At 46.3% G+C, this 19,668-nt stretch overlaps 1 protein-coding gene across 1 annotated transcript; it reads right to left on the bottom strand.

Moving 5' to 3' along the window:
- Positions 1–933: 933 nt before the first annotated feature.
- TRMT6 (tRNA methyltransferase 6 non-catalytic subunit) lies at positions 934–18,703 on the bottom strand. The gene is made up of 11 exons (XM_083431987.1): positions 18,357–18,703; positions 14,820–14,947; positions 13,811–13,920; positions 11,818–11,909; positions 11,638–11,721; positions 10,247–10,371; positions 7,289–7,644; positions 5,369–5,454; positions 4,042–4,144; positions 3,878–3,964; positions 934–1,947 (listed from the first exon to the last, which is right to left on the bottom strand). Exons 1-11 carry the CDS (start codon positions 18,461–18,463, stop codon positions 1,783–1,785), a joined length of 1,443 nt encoding a protein of 480 aa, XP_083288113.1. The 5' UTR covers positions 18,464–18,703; the 3' UTR covers positions 934–1,782.
- Positions 18,704–19,668: the final 965 nt, after the last annotated feature.

Here is a 19,668-nt window from a genome sequence, read left to right as displayed (position 1 = left end):
TGCTTTGGGGCTACACAGGAACATCTTGCTTGCTTGCTTGCTACATACTATGCCTAACTGGGGTCTGTGCGGAAAGCCAGGGCGCTATGCACAATGGAAATACCATCAAGGAGAAGGGGATTCGCTGTGGAAAATGGCACCACATCACACACTACCTGGCTTCATGCGAAGCGAGTTTTTCACTTTGGCCACCGAGCGGATACGGAGATCTCTCAGCGGCTGATGAGCCATGGGTTTTGCCGGCAAGTATCCAAAACAAAGGGACACTGGTGGCGCTGTGGGTTAAACCAAAGAGCCTAGGACTTGCCGATCAGAAGGTTGGCGGTTCGAATCCCCGCAACGGGGTGAGCTCCCATTCCTCGGTCCCTGCTCCTGCCAACCTAGCAGTTCAAAAGCACGTCAAAGTGCAAGTAGATAAATAGGTACTGCTCTGGGGGGAAGGTAAACAGCGTTTCCATGCGCTGCTCTGGTTCGCCAGAAGCGGCTTAGTCATGCTGGCCACATGACCCGGAAGCTGTACGCTGGCTCCCTCGGCCAATAAAGCCAGATGAGCGCCGCAAACCCAGTCGGTCATGACTGGACCTAATGGTCAGGGGTCCCTTTATCCTTTACCTTTTTATCCAAAACACAAACACCCAGACTGGTATCCAATTAAACAAGTCTGCTAGGGGAAGGGGTTTTAGCTGGCGCAATGCCCACATATCAAGAACACGAAGTCTTGCCGTATTCCTTTAAGTATCAATTCACTGAGTTGGCAAAGCACTGGAAGAGGCTACCAGAAGCTATTTTCGTCGTCGCCTCCCCTAGCCTCTGAGGGCCTGGGGACCCTCCTAACTGTTATTTACTGTCCTGATCCTCCAAAATAGATACAGCTGGCTAAACATGTTTCTACCTTACCTATGTTTTCATGCTCAGAAAAAAACCAACACATTCTTGTGTAAGAAACACCCCCCCCCTTAAGAATTTATTGAAATGAAGGTTTTCAGATCATAGACTCTACATAACCATATACAGTTATCACATGTTAAAAAGGCAAAGAGGGAAACCAGCTTTCATTTTTTTAAAAGTTACTTAGCAAGTGAAAATGAACTATTGTGTTGTTTCTACTCAGAAGAGAACCATTGAAATTAATGGACCTCAGCTAGCCATGTCCATTAATTTCAATGGCTTTACTCAGTGTATGACTCCCAATGGGTAGGTAAAAATGGTAAAACCCACTGTTATTCTAAAATGCATAAACATGATGATCCTTAGTTCTTGTATCCACAACAGATAAAAAAACACAATTTTCTAGCTTCAATCCTGTTTCACCCATCCATAATGAAACTGCATGATTTTGTAATATCTATTTCACTTATTAGTAGTAACAACTTGATTTCAAGGGCTTGAAATGGGGAAAAAATTGGATTTTTAACCAACAACATAACATGCCGTGAGATTACAAATGAGGTGGTACTATAAATAAGAGATTCAAATTCAAACAAATCTTTGAAGGCGAACAAGACTGGAGTTTCAGTCAATTTTTGTAGCAGCTCCAGGAAGAGTGATTCTTATATCCTGAAGTCTTTCGCTGTTTGAACATTGTAATACTGTTTTAAAGCTATGACACTATCCATGTACGAGTTGGATAGGATTCGAATGCAGTCCCTTCTCTGGATAACCTTCTCTGCAACAGTTGGCAAATGCAAGACAAAGTACGTTTCTCTGTCCTCTTAAGCACAGGTAGGGATAGAAAATGAGGCTCATCTGGTGCCCCAAGAAAAACAAGCATTTCTTCAAATGTCAACGCTGCTCTTGAAGTTTACGTTTTTTAGATGTCGGCTCTTCATCTGTCTGTTCTGAGCAGTCCCCGGATTTTACACTCTCATTTATAACAGTGATGCCTGTCAGAAGGTACCCGCCGGCGCCACTCATCATCAATTTGGGGTGACTCCGATCTGGCAAGACCTTTACAAAGAGCAAGAAAATGGAACGCCATCATGATTACGAGTAATAGTTTCAAGTAGCTGCACGATGTATTTTTTTTCTGCAAGGTTTAAGTTCTAACTGAATTCAGATGGATATTTATCGTATTTTTCACTCTATAGGATGCACTTTTTCTCCTCCAAAAATTAAGGGGAAATGTGTGTGCGTCCTATGGAGCGAATGCAGGCTCCTTGGCTTCAGCGATAGCAACAAGAAGCCTCCAAAGCACAGAGGGAGTGCTCCCTCCACACTCCGGAGGCTTCGCGTTGCTTTCGTTGAAGCCTGGAGAGCGAGAGGAGTCATTGCTCACCTAGCCCTCTCGCTCTCCAGGCTTCTGGGATAGCCGCCTGAAGCCTTTGGAGCACAGCGGGAATTTGCGCTGCGCTCCAAAGGCTTCGGGTTCCTTTTGCTGAAGTCGGGAGAGCAAGACTCTCCTGGCTTCAGCAGAGAGGGAGAGCTGCGCAGCGCCCCTTCAGTGATGCAGGAGGAGAAATGGAAGGGGCTCCGTTTTTCCTGCCGCTTCGCTGAAGGGGCGCTGAGCAGAGAGGGGGAGAATTGTTTTTTTCTTGTTCTCCCGCTCTAAAACAAGATGCGTCCTATGGTCGGGTGCGTCCTATAGAGCGAAAAATATGGCATACTATATCAAGCATGTCCAACAGGTCGATTGTGATCTGTTGGTCGATCTCGAAGGTGCCCTAGGTTGACTGCGAAGGTGTTCTCCCTGACCCCCCAAAAGCTCAACAACTGTGGCTTCACCCCTCAAAATAAGCTGAACAACTCATGACAATGGGTAGATCACCGCCAGTTTTTTAATACTGGGAATAGATCGAAGCCTCTGGGGAGTTGCATATGCCTGTATAATATTATTTAAGACCTACAAAGAAACAGATCTGTCATGGTATTCCCACCCTAACACTTATGTTTCACAAAAACGGGCAGCGCCATTTTGGAAACATGATGGGCTAGTTCATGCGTAATGCCAAGCCGTGGTTTAGTGCTACTCAGAAGAGTCTCAGTGAACCAGAGCAGAGCACTGCCTTGTGTTTACTCTGTTCCAAAGTCTCTCAGCATAGTGTTGTGTGGGAATCAGGAACTCTGGTTTAAAATCAAATAGGGGTCAGTCTCTAAACAAGTGATCTTGGGGAAGGTGCATCATTTAACCACTGCTTTTTTAAAAAAACTATGATCCCTGGTTTGCATACTATGAAATATTCTGTCCATTCCTTGAAAGTGAAAGTAAACACAATGTTATTATCTATCGTGATATTGGTCCCACACTGTAAAACTCAGTTAACAGGTTTGCATTGATGAAAAACCCTCCCAATACAGAGATACCAGTGACCTGTTGATATTTATTTAGCAGAAAACTGAAAGTCACTGTTGACTTAAACAGTGATTTGTGTTTCTGCTCATACTCCCAATTACAGTGGTACCTCAGGTTACATACGCTTCAGGTTACATACGCTTCAGGTTACAAACTCCGCTAACCCAGAAATAGTGTTCAGGTTAAGAACTTTGCTTCAGGATGAGAACAGAAATCGTGTTCTGGCGGAGCGGCAGCAGCAGGAGGCCCCATTAGCTAAAGTGGCGCTTCAGGTTAAAAACAGTTTCAGGTTAAGTACGGACCTCCGGAACGAATTAAGTACTTAACCCGAGGTACCACTGTACTCAAGAACTGAAGGCAGCCTTGCACTTACATGGTTACTTAGACTAAAACAAACACTGAATTTTTGAGAGTGGTGCTAAGCTAAATGTTAGAATGCTTGATTTCTCTATTTTATCCATTGGGCGGCTGCGATTGAGAGGGAAGGAAAGAGCCAATAGATACAATTTTCTTTTTCACTTTCCTATACTAAGCTTCCCATACATTCCACCATATGTATGGCGATACATATATACGTGCAATTCTTACCTGATAATTTCGTAGCCACGTTTCAGAGAGTTTCAGATTAATGACACCCCCTTTTTCTCTCAGTTTCGTGTAGCATTCCACTAATGGCTAAGAGAAGAAAAACTGGTTAAACGAACTTGCTGAAAACTCAGAGGGGTAATAAAAATAAAAGGTATTGGATTCACCTCTTTATATTGGCAGTAGACAACAAAAGGCCTTGAGGGAGCAACAAATTCTAATAAGGAGAGTAATAAAGGCACCGGATGAAATCGACTGGCAACAATTAAACTGCAACAGAAAGTTGTACACAGGTTAGATCAAAAGATTGTTCATATTTGCCTGGGCAAACCAAGCTGAAATAAGGAAAGGCAATATCTGGAGAAGCATATTGTCCTTTTATTAATATTGTTGTAGATGCAGGCTTTAGTGCCATGTTGAGTCAATATATTTCACTTTCAGAAGCATTTTGCCTACATGTGGAAATCTGCAAGTCACTCAAAGAGCCTGGAAGGAGCTGATAAAACTCAGCTAATTAAGTCCACTTCAGTAAATTTTCAGAGTTGCATTTTTTACAGTAATAAAACGTAACGTTTTATTTTTATGTTTTACAAAGGAACATTTCTCCCCAAGCAAAACACATTTAATGCTCTGGTCCAGAGATCTCAAATATACCATATTTTTTGCTCTATAAGACTCACTTTTTCCCTCCTAAAAAGTAAGGGGAAATGTGTGTGCGTCTTATGGAGCGAATGCAGGCTGCACAGCTATCACAGAAGCCAGTACAGCAAGAGGGATAGCTGCTTTCACTGCGCAGCGATCCCTCTTGCTGTTCTGGCTTCTGAGATTCAGAATATTTTTTTTCTTGTTTTCCTCCTCCAAAAACTAGGTGCGTCTTGTGGTCTGGTGCGTCTTAAAGAGCGAAAAATACGGTAAATTCTGTGAGTCAATATTTCATGACAGCCTTCAATAAATCATCCCGTTTCATCCCAGTTTTCCGTAATTGTCAGCAAAGATTAGCAATCACTATGCTGGGACAGAAGACGAGCAAAATAATTCAGAAATGAGTTGTTTTTAAGTCATTAATGCATACATGATTTAGGTAGAACTGAACCGCTAAAGGAAATGAGAAATATTTCCTTTATATTTCCCAAATGAGAAATATCTCTTTTACTCTGGTCTCTTCCCATCTTTGATCCTCATTATGCCCATTCTACTTTATGGTTTGTTTTGGCATCCTAAATCATCCTTGATAGGGAAGAGTTGAAGAATTGAGGGAAGAATTTAAAATGTCGTAAGAAGCTGCTGGAGCAATACCAGTTCAAAGAGCAAGATGGACACTGCTAGGCACTGAAACCCAACTTGCAACTGTGAACAACTAATATTCAGCCCATGCTTGATATCATAAGGAAAGACCCATTAGGCTTTGTTGGGTTCTTGCACATATTTAACTTGGGGAACAAAGTAAGGCCCTTAATTTTCCAGGAATATTTAGCGTTACGTGCTCAAACTCACCCATCAGCATTTTTCTCTTTCAATAAACCTGCAGCTTCTATCAACTTTTTCTGCCTCTCCTCTTGTTTCTTTTGTTTGTCGTGTGTCTGGGAAGAAAAAAAATAAGCAGCTGACAACCCATCTGTTGGCTGCTTTGACCTTTCATGCCTACGTTCTTTAAATTTAAAGGGTTATTCAAACTAGAAGTGCTGTATGCTCCACTGTTTCCCAATGGGGGCACTCTCAGTGGACCACCACATGTAGATATCTTGCCCCTAAGCTCAAAATAATTTATATTAGCAGTGTGAAGCTGAACCACTTCCCAAAAGTTTCGCAAGCCGCAAAGTGAGGCTACAGGGAACCAGGCAGAGGGCCTTCTCAGTAGTGGCACCCGCCCTGTGGAACGCCCTCCCATCAGATGTCAAAGAGATAAACAATTACCTGACATTCAGAACACATCTTAAGGCAGGCCTGTTCAGGGAAGTTTTTAATAAGTAACGCTGTACTGTTTTTAACACTTGATTGGGAGCCGCTCGGAGTGGCTGGGGAAACTCAGCCAATGGGCGGGGTATAAATAATAAATTATTATTATTATTATTATTATTATTATTATTATTATTATTATTTGCATTAGGAGCACTTTGGAAAGATCTTCTCCACCCTCTAATCCTAACTTCTGTTGAGCTAGCACAGAAAGGTTTAAGCTCTTTGTTTGACATACTCTACAGCTGACTTTGGGACGTGGGTGGTGCTGTGGGTTAAACCAGAGAGCCTAGGACTTGCTGATCAGAAGGTCGGCGGTTCGAGTCCCTGCGACGGGGTGAGCTCCCGTTGCTCGGTCCCTGCTCCTGCCAACCTAGCAGTTTGAAAGCACGTCAAAGTGCAAGTAGATAAATAGGTACTGCTCCGGCGGGAAGGTAAACGGCGTTTCAGTGCCCTGCTCTGGTTCGCCAGAAGCGGCTTAATCATGCTGGCCACATGACCTGGAAGCTGTATGCTGGCTCCCCTGGCCAATAAAATGAGATGAGTGCCTTAACCCCAGAGTCGACCATGACTGGACCCAATGGTCAGGGGTCCATTTACTTTTTTTTTACAGCTGACTTTACACCATAAAATCCACTGATAGAATCATAGATTTGGAAGGCACCTCACGGGTCACCTAAAAGTTCACATTATTCTGGTGCTGTGCACAAGCACACATGGTGATTCTGAACACTAGCAAGTGTAAATAAACTCAAAGGCATCGCAAAAAACATTTCAAGTTCTATCAAAAGACCCTGATGACGGACATCAGTCTCAAATGAACAGAGCACAGTACAGTGGTAGCTTGGTTCTCGAATAGTTTAGCTGACAAACAAATCGGCTCCTGAACGTCGAAAACCCAGAAGTAAGTGTTCTGATTTTCGAACGTTTTTTGGAAGCCGAACGTCTGACTTGAGTGCAGGAAGCTCCTGCAGTCAATTGGAAGCCGTGTCTTGGTTTTCAAACCGTTTTGGGAGTCAAACGGACTTTTGGAATGGATGAAGTTTGAGAATCAAGGTTCCATTGTAACTATTCCACTAGTCATTGAAGCTATAGGGTGCCTCTGGGATGATGATGATGATGATGATAATAATAATAATAATAATAATAATAATAATAATAATAATAATAATTTATTTATACCCCGCCCATCTGGCTGGGTTTCCCCAGCCACTCTGGGCGGCTTCCAACAAAATATTAAAATACAATAGTCATTCAGATATTAAAAGCTTCCCTAAACAGAGTGAGAAATGTTTTAATGTTTCAAGTGACTGTAAATCACTCTGGAAGTGGCAAAACTCATGGGTGGGACATCAAATCTTTCAAATAAATGAAAGATGAACACCACTTGGAATTAATTCCAAACTGGCAACATTTCCTTGATGACAGTGTCTAAAAGTTAAGTCAGTAGATCCTTACTGTTCCCTTTGCTTTACTGCCTTCAAATGCGTCGCCCTCCGTTGGAATGTCCATTATTTCTTGTTCTTCAGGCTGACTGTCTTCCGCAGCTATCTCAGTACTGCATTCGGTGTCTGCTTCTTGGACGGAAACTGGTTTGTCATCCACAGAGCCGTTGCTTTCTTTGGCCACTGCCGTATTCTCTTCAGACTCTAAAGGCAGTTTCTTTAAAGAAAACGTACCGGAGAGAAGACTGTCCACTTTGCTGAGAGGGAAATCGTACAGCGTTTGGAAGAAGGATTCTGGAAACCCAAAGCAGCTTGTGGCTGCTCTAACAGGTCCTCCTCCTGGGTACATCTGAATAATGGATCCATAACCTGCAAGCATGGACCAGAGTCATGACAACAAACACCCTGCACTGGGACAGGATACATACCGTATTTTTCGCCCTATAGGACGCACCGGCCCATAGGACGCACCTAGTTTTTTGGGGGGGGAAATCAAGGGGAAAAATTTTATTTCTCCCCCAGGTTTGCGCAGCCATCCCCAAGCTAGAAGAGGGAGACGGAGCGCTCCGTCTCCCTCTTCTGCCTTCAGGGACAGCCTCTCTAGCCTCCGTGGGGCAGCGGCTTGCCCCGCTGTCCCCCGAGTTTGTGGGGCTGGCGGGGGGGGGGGGGGGAGAAGCAAGCTTGCTTCTCCACCCCCCCCCCCCGCCAGCCTCCAGATCAGGTCGGGGAATAGCGGGGTGGCGGCGCTCCGCCTCCCTGCTATCCCCCGAGCTTGTGGGGCTGGCGGGGAGGAGAAGCAAGCTTGCTTCTCCCCCCCGCCAGCCTCCAGATCAGGTCGGGGAATAGCGGGGTGGCGGCGCTCCGCCTCCCCGCTATCCCCCGAGCTTGTGGGGATAGCTTCCTGAAGCCTGGAGAATGAGAGGGGTCGGTGCGCACCGACCCCTCTCGCTCTCCAGGCTTCAGCGAAAGCCTGCATTCGCCCCATAGGACGCACACACATTTCCCCTTCATTTTTGGAGGGGGGAAAGTGCGTCCTATAGGGCGAAAAATATGGTACCTGTGTATGCTTATCAGAAAATGACTTGCATGAATATAAACACCAGCATGAGCAGCACTTCACAGAAGTTTCACATCACATCAATTCAAACAATTGCTGCTCAAGGCAGGGGCATTCAGTTTTGCGCATTCAGTTTTAAATCAAGTATTTAAGGACACAAGCAACTTTGGGGTAATTACACAAAAGGAAGGTTAGATTCTGGATACGTGCATCAAATGGCTGCCTGTTCCACCCCGCCATGTGGCAAACCTGCTTTGGAGCTGAATCCCAAAAGCAGTTTGACAGAGGCACTGGACGTGACCAGGAAAAGACTTTATTTTTATTTTAAATTAAAATGCCACTGAACAGGCCCAAGCAGGCACATCTAAAGCAGCTCATTAGATACCGGTTAAATATTCACCAGAGACCAACCCCCAGCAGTCAATAACATGAGATAATGAAAAAATAGAAGTTCTAAAATTTCCCTTCACTCGCTTACGCCAAAGAGGTTGTCAAGACAAAATTAAACAGCAGATGGTGGGGAGGAGAGAGGAGAGTTTGTGTTCTCTGACAACTCATATTTTTATAAATTTTTTGAGCTTTACATTTTGGTAGAAATGTCATTGTCAGGCTTGAGGAATTCTCTCCGCCCCCCCCCCCCCCCCATGGTTTCAAGAAGAAGGGAAGAAACAAGAAAGCTCTTGCTTATGACTTATTCAGTCATTAATGGTAGAATACAAATAATTCTGTCCTTCCTCCATGATGGAGTTGCTCACTGTGGCTCCTCCTCCTTCCCTCTCTCCCAACAGCATCTGACCCTACGGTGGCCCCCCGTGGTCAAATGCCTCTGCGTCCGTTGCTCTTGCACCCTTAGCGAACGTCGCGTTCTAGGGGACGGCGGATCCAGCCTTTCTCAACCTGTGGGTCCCCAGATGTTGTTGGACTACAACTCCCATCACCCCTAGCTAGCAAGGCCAGAGCTCAGGGATGATGGGAATTGTAGTCCAACAACATCTGGGGACCCACAGGTTGAGAACCACTGAGATTCTATGCTGTCTAATGAAGTGTCCACTGGCTGCTCTGTCTCCTCCACCGCTTCTCCTAACTCTGCATAACTTGGCCGTTCGCCTGTCTCTGACTTGTTATGTCCCTCATAAGGTAAAGGTAAAGGGACCCCTGACCATTAGGTCCGGTCGTGACCGACTCTGGGGTTGCGGCGCTCATCTCGCTTTATTGGCCGACAATTTCTGGGTCATGTGGCCAGCATGACTAAGCTGCTTCTGGCGAGCCAGAGCAGCACACAGAAACACGGTTTACCTTCCCGCCGGAGCGGTACCTATTTATCTACTTGCACTTTGACGTGCTTTCAAACTGCCAGGTTGGCAGGAGCAGGGACCGAGCAACGGGAGCTCACCCCGTTGCGGGGATTCGAACCGCCAACCTTCTGATCGGCAAGTCCTAGGCTCTGTGGTTTAACCCACAGCGCCACCCTCTCCCTCATAGTTCGGCTGTAATTCAACACGGCCTCCCTCTCCCCTGTCAGCTACAGGAGAAGGGGCTGGTGACCTCCACCACTCCCCGCTCCTCTTCATTCCAGTCCCTGACACTTACTTGTAAGAGTGATTTTTGAGCTTGAACTCCAGCGGTTCTCAACCTGTGGGTCCCCAGATGTTGTTGGACTACAACTCCCATCATCCCTGAGCTCTGGCCTTGCTAGCTAGGGGTGATGGGAGTTGTAGTTCAACAACATCTGGGGAACCACAGGTTGAGAAAGGCTGCCTTTGACCTAAAGATGATATAAGACTCGTGTTTTCAAAAAAGGTCACATAAATATGCTACCACAGAAGCAGGACTATGTGAATGTTCCACATTCCCACTAAAAAACAAAACAACACCACCACAAAGTTCTGCATACAGGAAGCCTGCTATTCTTACCTCCCATTCGCTCCATTATAGCACCTAGAACCAATCCAGCACAGGTTTCCATTACAATCATCTTATTGCCAGCACGGACGTTTCCCCAAGTCAGCATCTGGGCTAAAGTATCGTATCGCAGATAGCTGAGAAAGGAAAAACAACATTCACTTTATTATCAGCACATGACAACAACAACAACTTTATTAATTGTATGCACCGCATCTGACTGGGTTGCCCCAGCCACTCTGGATGGCTCCCAGCAGAATATTAAAAACAAGATAAAACCAAAACCTCAAAGTTATTATCAATCCATGATTCTGCTCTTGAATTACGTAGCTCCTTTATGTCTGAATCCTAGCATTTCAGGGGCTAATGGACTCACAGACTCACAACATGAAGTTGGTCTAAACTGCTTTTTTGGTCCGTCCAATGCTACGATTCAGACACCCACCAACATGCCACAAATACAGTGGTGCCTCGCAAGACGAAATTAATTCGTACCGTGAGTCTCTTCGTCTAGCAGTTTTTTCATCTTGCGAAGCAACCCGATTAGCGGATTAGCGCTATTAGTGGTTTAGCGGCTATTAGCGGCTATTTAAAGGCTTAAGGGATTAGCGGATTAGCTGCTAAAAGGCTATTAGCAGCTTAGTGCCTTAGAAAAAGGGGGTGGGGAGCGAAAAAAAATCGCAAGAATCGCAAGACATTTTCGTCTTGTGAAGCAAGCCCATAGAGAAATTCGTCCTGCGAAGTGCATTGAAAAACGGAAAACCCTTTCGTCTAGCGGGTTTTCCGTCTTGCGAGGCATTCGTCTTGCGGGGCACCACTGTATTACTGTCTTAGGTGCTGGCTGAAGCAACCAGGAACACAAATCAAGCTATAAACAACACAAATAACTGCTATTCTGTGTAGTCAGTGTTCGGACAAACCTTGGTTTCCGCTCATGGTTTGTCTGGAGGGAGTAAACTACGAGACCAGACTCAGATGACACACTAAGCCAAATCCCACCTTATTAAAAACACGATAAAACAAAAACTTTGAAGTTGTTATTAATCCATGATTCTGTTCTTGACTTAGCTCCTTTATGTTAGGAATGCAAAAAGCTAGTCGGAGCCAAATGAGCAGGAAAAAGTTCCTCTCCAGGAGTACCTAAATTTGCTTGTTTGCGCTAAGCTATGGTTTGGCTTGGCGTTAAGTATAAACTGAGCCATATCCAACATAGCAAATCTCCTACATCAGCTTTTAAGTTCTACTCTTCTGGAAAAGGAAAAAAGATATGTTGATACCCAGATTCAGAATGTATGACATTTGACATGCATTCACAAAACATTATAGGTTGTGTTCTTTCAGGTGAAGACTCTTAAGTTTAATACAATAGGTTTCCCATTTGACTGAAATAAATTGAGCCTTACTTTATTTTTCCTGGTTCCCTTCCATAGTACATCGTTGACAGAATACGCGTTGATGGCTTTACGATTGTAATAACGGCCTCATATCTGTAAGCAAAGCACAGCAATCGTGTTTTAAACTTAAAGCACAGATAATTTGTGAGCCACAATACACTGTTCCTGGCTTTCTAATTTGCAACTTACTTTTTTTTCTTTTTCTTGATGTATTTATGCTGGGCAAATTCCGTCTTGTCTCTGAACGTGGTGCTGTTCTCTATCAATTGTTGAACTATTTCCTTTAAGAGAGAAGTTTGTCAGCATTGTCTCCCTACGTTATACTTACTTGAAAAAGAAAAAGAAAGTTTTCACATTTAAACCAGAGTACACAAGCAACGTCTAATGAAAGTAAGCACTTTTGGTTGATTGCTGGTTTTGGGTAGCATATACAGGTGAAACTTGGAAAATTAGAATATCATGGAAAAGTTCATTTATTTCAGTAATTCAACTTGAAAGGTGAAACTAATATATGAGATAGACTCATGACATGCAAAGCGAGATATGTCCATTATTGCTCTATTTGAAATCCTTATTTTGCTGATTTCATTTAATATTCTAATCTTCTGAGATTGTTAATCTGGGGTTTTCATCAGCTGTACGCCATGATCATCACAATTATAACAAATAAAGGCTTGGCATATCTTGCTTTGCATGCCATGAGTCTATCTCATATATTTGTTTCACGGGGCGTGGGCGGCACTGTGGGTTAAACCACAGAGCCTAGGACTTGCTGATCAGAAGGTCGGCAGTTTGAATCCCTGCGACAGGGTGAGCTCCCGTTGCTCGGTCCCTGCTCCTGCCAACCTAGCAGTTCGAAAGCACGTCAAAGTGCAAGTAGATAAATAGGTACCGCTCTGGCGGGAAGGTAAACGGCGTTTCCATGCGCTGCTCTGGTTCGCCAGAAGCGGCTTAGTCATGCTGGCCACATGACCCGGAAGCTGTACGCCGGCTCCCTCAGCCAATAAAGTGAGATGAGCGCCGCAACCCCAGAGTCGGCCACGACTGGACGTAATGGTCAGGGGTCCCTTTACCTTTATTGTAAAGCACCCAGTGATCTTTAGGTGAAGGGCAGTATAGAAATGTAAATAATAATAGTAATAATAATAATGGCAGAGAGGTGCACTGATGGGAGAGGGATTGTGCCAATGCTGTTTTTACATTAGAATGCATCTTCTTTAGCTACAGTGCCTAGAAATATGGTTTTCAAACGTGTGTCTTTGAAGGTGGGGAAGCAATGCTGTGTATGTGGACTCACAGCTGTCCATGGAGGCGTAGGTTAATTCTGTGTCCAGGGCGGCTGTCTACCAGCTCCATCTGCTACGCAGGCTGAGACCCTACCTGCCTGCAGACTGTCTTGCCAGAGTGGTGCATGCTCTAGTTATCTCCCGCTTGGACTACTGCAATGCGCTGTACGTGGGGCTACCTTTGAAGGTGACCCAGAAACTACAATTAATCCAGAATGCGGCAGCTAGACTGGTGACTGGGAGTGGCCGCCGGGACCACATAACACCGGTCTTGAAAGACCTACAATGGCTCCCAGTACATTTCTGAGCACAATTCAAAGTGTTGGTGCTGACCTTTAAAGCCCTAAACGGCCTCAAAGGCCCAGTATCCCTGAAGGAGCGTCTCCACCCCCATCATTCTGCCCGGACACTGAGGTCCAGCTCCAAGGGCCTTCTGGTGGTTCCCTCATTGCGAGAAGTGAGGTTACAGGGAACCAGGCAGAGGGCCTTCTCAGTAGTGGCACCCACCCTGTGGAACACCCTCCCTTCAGATGTGAAGGAAATAAGCAGCTATCTTTTTTTAAAAAGATATCTGAAGGCAGCCCTGTTCAGGGAAGTTTTTAATATTTAATGTTGCATTGTTTTTAACACTTGATTGGAAGCCGCCCAGAGTGGCTCGGGAAACTCAGCCAGATGGGCAGGGTATAAATAATAAATTATTATATTATTATTATTATTATGTGGGAAAAGGCAGAAGAAGTTGCTTTTAGATTCTAGCCTTGTGACACAACTCTACACGGCTGCCGTCAACCTCAGAATGCATCAGATAAAGCAAACCGTCTAGCGTTGTATCTCAACGTGAGAAGAGTGGGCTGGATAACCAACAGAGAAGGATGAGAATCACAATTGTTAGTTACCTGTCCTTTAATGCCTTTATCCTTCAAAGCCTTTATATCATCATGAGTCAGTTTTTGAGACTTTCCATCATCAACTATATTACGATTATCGGCACCTGCTTCTTTCGTTTCTGAAAACAAAAGCACATATAAAATGGTGAAATATCGTTGGAGGAATGTGCAGAACAATAGTCTTATTAGAGCTACTTTTAAAGCCATAAAAGCTGGGGTTCCAAAACTGCCAGCCACAGTTTCCCAGTCGGGAGAAAACAGGAAACTATGGTTAGTTAAGAGTCTTCCTGCTTTGATTCTTCACATCATAAAGGGAAAAAGATTGAGGTTCAATATATCTTGGCTTATTAAGATGAATTATTCCCACTGGAATAAAGTCATTCAGTTCTCTAAGTCGGAGCCTGTGACTTGGAAAATGCTGGGCCACTGTGTTGCAGACATTACCTCCAGACAGACAGTTCCCAAGCGTTCATAATCTTTTATCAGACAACTAGTTTACTTCCTCTTGACTATTTCAGCTTGAAGTGTAGCTGGACTGATGCCTCCCCCTCACTTTTGCCTAACAGCAGAGTTGAATCAATGCTGACTCTATACAGTGGTACTTTGGGTTACAGACGCTTTAGGTTACATACGCTTCAGGTTACAGACTCCGCTAACCCAGAAATAGTACCTCGGGTTAAGTACTTTGCTTCAGGATGAGAACAGAAATTGCACAGTGGTGGCGCGGTGGCAGCGGGAGGCCCCATTAGCTAAAGTGGTACCTCAGGTTAACAACAGTTTCAGGTTAAGAACGGCCCTCCAGAACAAATTAAGTTCTTAACCCGAGCTACCACTGTACTATACAAATATTTAAAAGAAAGCAAAATAGCCCTCTCTGAAAGCTTAACATTTAATTCAAGCAGATAACCTCTGCCCTCACCCTGCAAAGGCTACACATTGGTCAGATGTGCCAAAACTATTACACAGAACTGTACATACAATTTTTACGCCACAGAGCTATTTGCTGCTTTTCTCTTACCTGTGGCAGCCTCTTGCACCCTGTTCTTCGGCTGAAGGGTCCCGCCGCTGGTCACTTCAAACGTTGTTCCATAGATATGCCCAATGGCATTATCCAGACAGAACCATTGTTTTTCAAATACGATTTTCCTAAGAGGAAACAAATGATTTAGGATACGAACCTCCAAAAGCAATCAAAAACTAAGTAGATGTGACATGCAACACAATCAAGTCCAGATTAAAATGTACCGTATTTTTCTGCGTATAAGACGATACAGTGGTACCTCAGGTTACATACGCTTCAGGTTGCATACGCTTCAGGTTACAGACTCTGCTAACCCAGAAATATTACCTTGGGTTAAGTACTTTGCTTCAGGATGAGAACAGAAATTGTGCTCCGGCAGAGCGGCAGCAGCAGGAGGCCCCATTAGCTAAAGGGGTGCTTCAGGTTAAGCACAGTTTCAGGTTAAGAACGGACCTCCGGAACGAATTAAGTATTTAACCCGAGGTACCACTGTATTTTATTATTAGAAATAATTGGCAAAATCTGTGGGTCGCCTTATACACGGATAGCAGAGGGGGTGCGGGCGACTGGTGTCAGCAGGCAGCATGAGATTGGCAGCGGCGATTGGGTGTGCGATTGGTTGGTCTGGCAAGGCCTGCTGCTGTTTGGCTGAGACTGTGGCAATTGGGCAGCAGATTTACGGCATCGTCGAGGCGTGCAATCGTCTGTGTTTGCGTCGAGTGTACAGGTGGGCTCTGGGCAGTGAGCGTGCACAGGATCGGTGGCTGCGGCGATGCGTGTGGTTTGCAGTGCCGGGCAGGCTGTCTTGCTCAAAAACTGTGGGCAATTCCTCCCCCCCAAAAGCTCTACAACTCTGGGCAATCCCCCTCCCAAAGCTCAACAACTTTGTTCAATTTGGGGCCCCCCTCTGATTTTTTTTGCTGTCCAAAAAATAGGGGCCGTCTTATACATGGGGGCGGGTTATACACGGAAAAATATGGTAAGCAGACAGTTATAGTGTGAATAGCTTCTTGCAGGCATCTGGATGTATTTCCTGAACTATACAAGATTAGCAGTTTCAACATGCCTTCAAAGGAGCAAAACAGTTAATTTAGTTTCATTTTCCAGTCCATTGGTAGTTGGTTAAGCCTGGGAAGGAACCAGAAGAAGCCTGAAAATCTCAAACAGCCTCAGCTCTGCCTCTGACTTGCAATACTAATATGGTGGTACCTCGGGTTAAGTACTACGATGTATTATCTCCATAAGGGGTTGGCCTACTTATTCTACGGTAACTGCTGGCAGATGTTGACATGCACCACCATCAGGAAAGCAGCAGAGGAATAAACCACGGGTGCTGCGGCTGATGTTATTAGGTAGGCCCCGCAATACTGCTGCCAGAAAAGATACAACCGGGGGGGGGGGGGGGAGGAGTGGCATGGAAAAAAGGTGGCGTGTGGGTTTGTTTTACGGGTTCCCCTTCTCTGTTGCATGGCCTGTAGCTGCTAGCTACAGTGGGGCTCTAAAACCCAGGGGAAAGGAATGGATGAAATTTAAATACTATTTAATAATAATAATAATAATAATAATAAAAATTATTTATACCCTGCCCTCCCCAGCCAAGGCCAGGCTCAGGGTGGCTAACAAGTAATAATAAAAACAAGTTGAATGAATACAACTTAAAAACTAGATTAAATTACAACATTAAAATATTGAAACATTGAAATATTAAAATGCAGCCTCATCACAGGAGGGGAAAGGAAAAAGAAAAAAGAAAGAGGGGAAGGGAATCAAATTGGCTCCAAGCCAAAGGCCAGTCGGAACAACTCTGTCTTACAGGCCCTGCGGAAAGAAATCAGATCCCGCAGGGCCCTGGTCTCATTAGACAGAGCGTTCCACCAGGCTGGAGCCAGTGTTGAAAAGGCCCTGGCTCTGGTTGAAGCCAATCTAACTTCCTTAGGGCCTGGGACCTCTAGGGTGTTGCTATTTATGGACCTTGAGGCTCTCCGTGGGGCATACCAGGAGAGGCAGTCCCGTAGGTACGAGGGTCCTAGGCTGTGAAGGGGTTTAAAGGTCAAAACCAGCACCTTAAACCTGACCCAATATGCCACCGGGAGCCAATGCAGCTGGAAAAGCACTGGGTGAATATGCTCCCATGGCAGAGACCCCGTGAGGAGCCTCGCTGCTGCATTCTGCACCTGATGAGGTTTCTGGGACAGCTTCAAGGGCAGCCCCGCGTAGAGTGAATTACAGTAGTCAAGCCTGGAGGTGACCGTCGTATGGATCACTGTGGCCAGGTTGGGGCGGAAAAGGTAAGGAGCCAACTGCTAAATATTTAGCTAAATATGCTAAGATAACTTAAATAGAAATACTTGCAAGTACCAGATTGGCTTGGGATTTAAATATGTGATGTTATAAATTAATATGTTTAAAGTTAATATGAAAAGAAAGAAAGAAGTTTAAATGACTAAGTAAATCTCATTAGAAATTAGTTTTGGAAAACTGTTACAATGATATACATTGAAATTCAACCAGGGGGGTAGGAAGTCACTTATCAATGTTAATAATAGTGGAATAATTAAAGATAGCATTTATGTTTGTTTGTTTATAAATTTGGAAAATCAATATTTTTTTTAAAAAAATATAATAATAAATAAAACCCAGGGCAAACGCAATGCCGGACAAGCCTGAGACTCTTAAACCTCAGGGTGGCAAGTTCCTGCCGCAGGTTGGGCAAAAGATTCCTGTGTAGCAGGGGGTCCCTGGGGACCCTCCTAAGGAACTCCTGCGTTGCAGGGGGTTGGCCTAGATGACCCCATGGTCCCCCCCCCAAGACTCCTGAGTGGCAGGGGGTTGGCCTAGATGACCCCATGGCCCCCAAAAAAGACTCCTGCGTGGCAGGGGGCTGGCCTAGATGACCCCATGGTTCCCCCCAAAGACTCCTGCGTGGCAGGGGGTTGGCCTAGATGACCCCATGGTTCCCCAAAAAGACTCCTGCGTGGCAGGGGCTGGCCTAGATGAACCCATGCCCCCCCAAAAGACTCCTGCGTGGAAGGGGGTTGGTGTGGATGACCCCATGCCCCCCCCCCAAAGTCTCCTGCGTGGCAGGGGGCTGGCCCAGATGACCCCATGGTCCCCCCAAAGACTCCTGCGTGGCAGAGGGCTGGCCTAGATGACCCCATGGTCCCCCCCAAAGACTCCTGCGTGGCCGGGGGCTGGCCTAGATGACCCCATGGCCCCCCAAAAGACTCCTGCGTGGCAGGAGGTTGGCCTAGATGACCCCATGATCCCCCCAAAGACTCCTGCCTGGCAGGGGTTGGCCTAGATGACCCCATGATCCCCCCCCAAAGACTCCTGCGTGGCAGGGGGTTGAACTAGATTACCCTGGGGACCCCTCTCAAGGAACTCCTGGATGGAGGGGGTTGGCCTAGATGACCCCCGCGTGCCCCTCAACCCCCCGATCCCGTAATTTCCCTTTCACCGCCCCCGCCTCCCCACGTGTTTCAAGCGGGAGATGGTCGCCGATAAGCGAGCGGGTCTCCCGGTGGGCGCCCTCACCTCCGCCTGGCCACCGCCACCGCCTTGAAGACCTCGTCGCGCTTGAGGACGGCGAAGTCCCCCTCGCGGATCACGCCGGGCGAAGCCGGCTCCGGACTCCCCTCCATGGCGACGCAAGACACGCCTCCTCCCTGCCTGCCTGCCTTCCGCCCCAAAGCGGCCAAGGCGCCGGAACGGAAGCGGGAGCCTCGCCCCGCTTCACTGTTTCCAATGGGGAAGCAGCGCGTCTCCAAAACGGGGGCGAGGAAAGAATCGGCAGAGCTCCTCCTCTCGCAAACCCGGGGAGGGAGTCTCAAAGGCGAGATGGGAGCGCGGAGTCTGCGCTCCCGTTTCAAATGCCCTGAAAATCTGCAATAACAGCAATTCTGTTCATAGCTATCGCGTGGATTTTATGCAATGAAAATGGAACAGGATGGAGGGACCAGCAGCCAAAATAAATGATTTTGCTTAGCTTATACATGCATCCGGCACTGATGGAGCCAGGCTGCTTTTGCTGCCACTGACTGTGTTTTGCAGGGGGTTGGACTAGATGATCCTAAGGGTCTACAACTCCGACCAAAGAAGAGGGACAGACAAAACTGATGTACGACGTCGAGATGGCAAAGCTTACAGGCAGAATTAGAAACCAGGAAGAGGACCTCTTTAACAAAGAATGGGGAAAGTTTATAATTTAGTTGAAAAGCTATTGTAAAGAGTTACATACATTGGTAGGATTTGAACTATGGATGGACAAATGATTGATAGAGCCATGAAAGGGATGCAGAGGGGGAAATCACTACATTAAGATGCTGCACTGGTTGGAGGGTATGCTAAGCAGCACGTCGGGGCTGCCGTTGTCCTGGGGCAAGGAGTTCCATCGGCCCTTCCCCGCCCAAGAGAGAGGCAGGGAGGGAGAGTGACTCTTGCCCACGCTGCCCGCAAGCCTGGCATGAGGCGGTTGCGGCGCCGCTGCGGCCACTGAAGCACCGGCCTTCTGCATCCCTCCCCATCCCCTCCTCTTCCTCCTCCCTCAGGCCACCTCCTCAGCCGCCGCTGGCGCTGCTGCCTCCGGCTTCCCCTGGCAGCGTGGCGGAAGTCTCGCAAGAGAGGGGCTGCCTGCCCGCCCGCCGCCACCCGTCTCCTCACAATGCACCCGAGGGGGGAAAGGGAGAGGCACACGCTCTCGCTCTCTGAAGGCGGAGGACCCCAAGCCGCTGCTTCCCTCCTGAGCCGGGCGAGCATGAAACCTGGGAAATTTAAGGGACATCATCAATAAGGGACAGCAGCGGGACACGGCGCTGTGATAAGGGAGTTTCCCGCCAAATAAGGGACA

Source organism: Podarcis tiliguerta (assembly GCF_965153285.1).
Source record: "Podarcis tiliguerta genome assembly, chromosome: 3".
NCBI lineage: Eukaryota > Metazoa > Chordata > Lepidosauria > Squamata > Lacertidae > Podarcis > Podarcis tiliguerta.
This window is presented reverse-complemented; position numbering and strand designations above follow the sequence as displayed.

Excerpts from the sequence above, each read along its gene's own strand:
- TRMT6 (XM_083431987.1), bottom strand. The coding sequence starts at position 18,463 with ATGGAGGGGAGTCCGGAGCCGGCTTCGCCCGGCGTGATCCGCGAGGGG. Across the intron at positions 4,145-5,368 it reads AAAGAGAAAAATGCTGATGG|TTTAATTGTTGCCAGTCGAT; the intron begins GTGAGTTTGAGC and ends TTTCTGTTGCAG. Across the intron at positions 1,948-3,877 it reads CGTGGCTACGAAATTATCAG|GTCTTGCCAGATCGGAGTCA; the intron begins GTAAGAATTGCA and ends CTCTTTGTAAAG.